This window comes from Lactuca serriola, chromosome 4 (assembly GCF_051521515.1).
Source record: "Lactuca serriola cultivar US96UC23 chromosome 4, Lser_US96UC23_V15, whole genome shotgun sequence".
Taxonomy (NCBI): Eukaryota; Viridiplantae; Streptophyta; class Magnoliopsida; order Asterales; family Asteraceae; genus Lactuca; species Lactuca serriola.
This window is the reverse complement of record NC_136411.1, coordinates 325,465,047-325,469,522: the sequence shown is the minus strand read 5'-3', so window position 1 is coordinate 325,469,522 and position 4,476 is coordinate 325,465,047. Positions and strand designations below refer to the sequence as shown.

General features: G+C 34.6%; 1 protein-coding gene across 1 annotated transcript; it reads right to left on the bottom strand.

The window, feature by feature from the left end:
- Window positions 1-917: 917 nt before the first annotated feature.
- On the bottom strand, window positions 918-1,352 carry LOC145099573 (uncharacterized). The gene has a single exon (XM_079037127.1). The coding sequence runs from the start codon at window positions 1,350-1,352 to the stop codon at window positions 918-920; it is 435 nt and encodes a 144-aa protein (XP_078893253.1).
- Between the last annotated feature and the right edge of the window lie 3,124 nt (window positions 1,353-4,476).

Sequence of the window (4,476 nt, the reverse complement as noted above, 5' to 3'; positions counted from 1 at the left end):
GTAGCATCCTCAGATCCGTCTTCCAATCCAGAAATAACTCATGAAATACTCCAAAAACCCCAAAGCAACCACCATGGATGACAATAAGGGAAAAAGGGATCAAGAGAGAGGATTCTTACCCCAAAGATGAGCCTAAACTGATGTAGACTTCAGATCCACAAGCCCCCTTGGTGCTATCCTCGAATTCCTCCAACTTCTCTTCACAAATTCCTTCTTCCAAGCTTCAATCCTCTCAACAATGGAGTTTCTCACGATTAGGGTTTTCTCTGGAACACTCAAGGAAATAGAGGCTGAAAAGAAGGCATATCATTCTTTAAATAGGGTGCAAACCCCGAAGATTAGGGTTTTCTTCACCCAACACCAACTCGCCAAGTCCAGCCGCCGACTCGCCGAGTTGTCCACTTAACACGCGACCAGAATCGCGACTCTACTCGTCGAGTCCACCCATGGACTCGCCGAGTTGCCCTTATACATTTTCACTTTGAACCCTGAACTTGCACTCCTGAACTCGGGATGTTACAGAAGTTATCTGTGTTTATTTGCGTCCTGAATGTCAACAATGCGATGCAAATATTCTGTTGTTCCTGGTTGAAACTGAACGTATTTGGGCTCCGTTGGGATATAGTGTGCAATATTTCGCCCTTTATCTTCTACTACCATGTTATGCATTATGATACATGCATACATGATATATCATAGAGTTTCTAAATCCAATGGTCGTGCTGCATGTTCGACTATATGCCACTTCGCCTTCAGCAATCCAAAAGCACATTCCACATCCTTACGTGCTCCTTCTTGTCTTCTTTTAAAAAAATTGTCTCGTTCTTCAACCGGGTGGCGGAATGCCTTCATGAATGTGGAATACTAAGGATATATTCCATCTGTAAGGTAATACCCATATTTGTATTCGTTTCCATTCACCGTGAAAGGAGCATTCGGGCCTTTCCATTCAAAAGATCGTCGAATATTGGCGACTGATCAAGAACGTTGACGTCGTTGTTGGAACCCGCAACCCCAAAAAATGCATGCCAAATCCATAAATCTTGAGAAGCAACAGCCTCTAGAACTAGCGAAGGTGATCCATGATGACCACTTGCGTATTGCCCTTTCCATGCTACCGGACAATTTTTCCATTTCCAGTGTATGCAATCAATGCTTCTGATCATTCTGGGAAACCCATGACGTTCTTCATGCGCCGCATACAATTCTTGCAAATAATGCAACGAAGGTTTCCGCAAATACACTTCTCCAAATGTTTCAACAACACCCCTTGACAATGTATACAAACTCTCCCTTGCAGTTCTTTCGAACATTCTCATATAGTCGTCCATGATGTCGGGTGACTCCCCCATAGCCATCAAACGAATGGTCGCAACACATTTCTGCAACGTTGTAAACCCTCGTCTACCTCTAGCATCATATCTTAATTGAAAAAATTCATACCTAAACATAAATTAACTATAGTTTAAAAATATATTGCATATGTTGTAAAATTAAAGAAACATGTAGTACAATTTTATTTATTTTGTAAAAAAGCATAGTAACGATACCGGCTGTCCAAGGTGTTGGTGATTCGTAAGAACACATCTCTACTCAAACGAAATCTTCTTTTGAAGTCCTTCGCCCCGTATACAAAATTATCTGCAAAGTAATCGCGATACAGATGTTCGTGTCCTTCCTCGCGATTTCTGTTTAATATCGCATGTCTTGTTAGTAGCGGGGCTGGGTCTGGTTGCAGCAAGTCGGTAGTGTAATACTGATACATCAGCTTGAAGAAAATATCGTCATCTGAATCATCGACGAGTCGAAAGGCTCCATATTTTTTTTGAAGATAATTGAAACTATGTAGAGAGAAGAAGAGAAATTGTGTAAATTTTTTTATAAAAAAGATAGGTATTTATAAGGTAAATGGTTTTCTTAATAGTTTTTTTTATACCGTTGCAATTAAAACGTTTGCAACGGACCCATTTTCTGCGTTTCATCTGGTCGTGACGCCAACGAGATCCAATCTCGACGAGCTGCAACGAGCAGGGGGACGGTGTTCCCCTCGTCAAGACGCCGTTGTCAACGGCCACATCACTCGCGTCGTTTTTCGTTTGGCCCATAACACATCGTCTTAAACATGTCACTAAAATTTTCAATTTGTTATTAATGTTGTCATATCTCGTTAGGGCCATACTGTAAAAAGTTTTTGCTCGTTTAGATTTGGCCGTAATTCCATTGAAAATCACTTTTATAACATTTGCATTTACGGCATCATTGCCCATTCTTATTAAATTCAATTTAGAAATTATTTATAATGGTTTATGCATTTTTAGTTTTCTGGTGTACATTCAAATAGACAATATACAATAATTATATATATTTGCTGTTGTATCATCATTCATTTTCACTTATCGTATATAATAAGATGAAATGAATAGTCATCAAGACACAAATGGCTGAAAATAAATTAATCATCTCAATAGTTATTGAGAATAGCTATTTATTTCAAATTGAACAAGATACGTGTATTTAATCTGATTTCACAGATATATAAGTATGTGGATAATGAAAAGTTTTATATGCTTAACTAAAAGATAAAGAAATAAAAACATTTTTATATACGTAGCTATCTAACTTTCCTTTTCCAGTTTCAATATTATTATAAAAGTAGACTTCTTTAATTAACTAAAACCATACTTCAAACCTTGTAAAGTATTTTAAAACCGTCTATTTTATACTTATATTACTTCATTCATTTTGACACTCAAGCGTTTACGTATTTAGTTGATCTAGACTTGTATTTCATAATTTCTGTATCCATGGTGTCTATACATTATTTACTAGAAATAATGTTAGTATAAGACCCCTTTGGTTTTAAATGGTTTTATCATTTTTTTGTGCATTACAAGGGTACAAACCAAAAAATAGCTTATAATTTAGCTTTTAAATTAGCTTTAAAAAAACAATTTATACTAACTTTTTTAAAATTTTCCAAACATACCCTTAATCAGTGTTGCAAAAGGCGTTTGACGTTTCCAGGTCCGTTGACTATCAAATAACAAATAATTAGTCTAGATAGGGAGTACTCAGATTCGGTAATTATAAAGAAATTATCTGGGAAAATTTCATATATAAAAATCACATAAGTTAACAAAAATTTATAACAAAATAAATGAATATTAATAACAGTTATAGTTTTTTATTTATTTATTAAAAAAGAAAGTCAAACATCTTGAGTTTGACCGAGTTTAACCGAGTTTTTTTGAGTTGACTGAGTTGACTGCCTCGACATATACTTGATTCCGAGTACTCAGGCGAGTAATCGTCCGAATAGGCTGAGTTTTACAACACTGCCCTTAATTAATTATAAAATAAATATTCTTTTAAATGTCATTTTATATGTTTCAAGTAGTTTATCATTTAGGTTTTATCAAACGTCATTTTTTATCAGGTAGTTTTTCAACTAGCGGATAACATTTTAACTAGCAGCTAGCTTTTAGCTAGCAACTAGCTTTTCGGCTATAAGCTAGCTTTTTCAGCTAGTACGTCAGACATAGCCTAAAACTTGATATATATCATTTGTTTAAAGGAACGATTCAAATGTCGTAAACTCTTCATCGAGGAAGAATACACTGGAAAATCATCAAAGTCATAGGTTTTTTTTTGTTCATTCAAAGGAGTAAGTACCCCAACTTAGCTTACACAATCTCATTAAATATTTTCTATAATAAAAAAAATCATTGCTAGTAGCTAGTTCTAGAGTATCATTTTTTGTTAAATGTAAAGATTTTCTTTGTAGAATATTGATGCTATTAAATGATAAGAATGGGATCATGTATATCTGAAAGTTAAACTTAATTTAAGGGGTTTTGTAAGGTGTCCCTTCTCATATTTTGGTGATAGCAAGTTTATATTAAATGATGTTGACATTTTTGGAATGGATTTGTATGAGTATGTAACTTTCATGAGAAGGTTCATGCAAGACGAATGTGAGAAACAATGTTATATGTGTCCCCAATGAAACTCTTCATTCAAGTCTTAGATATATGAAATACGATTTGGCTTATGCAATCTTCTTGGAAACTACATACACTAAGGAGCTCATATATATATATATATATATATATATATATATATGTGTGTGTGTGTGTGTGTGTGTGTGTAGACCCTTTTGGTGATGAATAAGAGGAATGGTTTAAGGAGAACAAATAATAGTAGAGAGTGTGGAAGAAAATAATTCAAGGTCGCATGAATATATGTTATCAATCAATTCTCAGATGATCTTATATTGAAGATGAAATTACTTGCATGAACAAGACCAATATAGATGCATTATTAAGTAAGTTATATAGTGACGAAAACAAAGGTGTTAGGGAGGAACCAAAACCCTGGTACTTATGAGGTCATTAAAGATGATTTTGAGCCTACGTGTCAATCACATGTAATTTTTTATGAGTCTTTACAATGGAAAAAAAAATCAAAAACCATAAT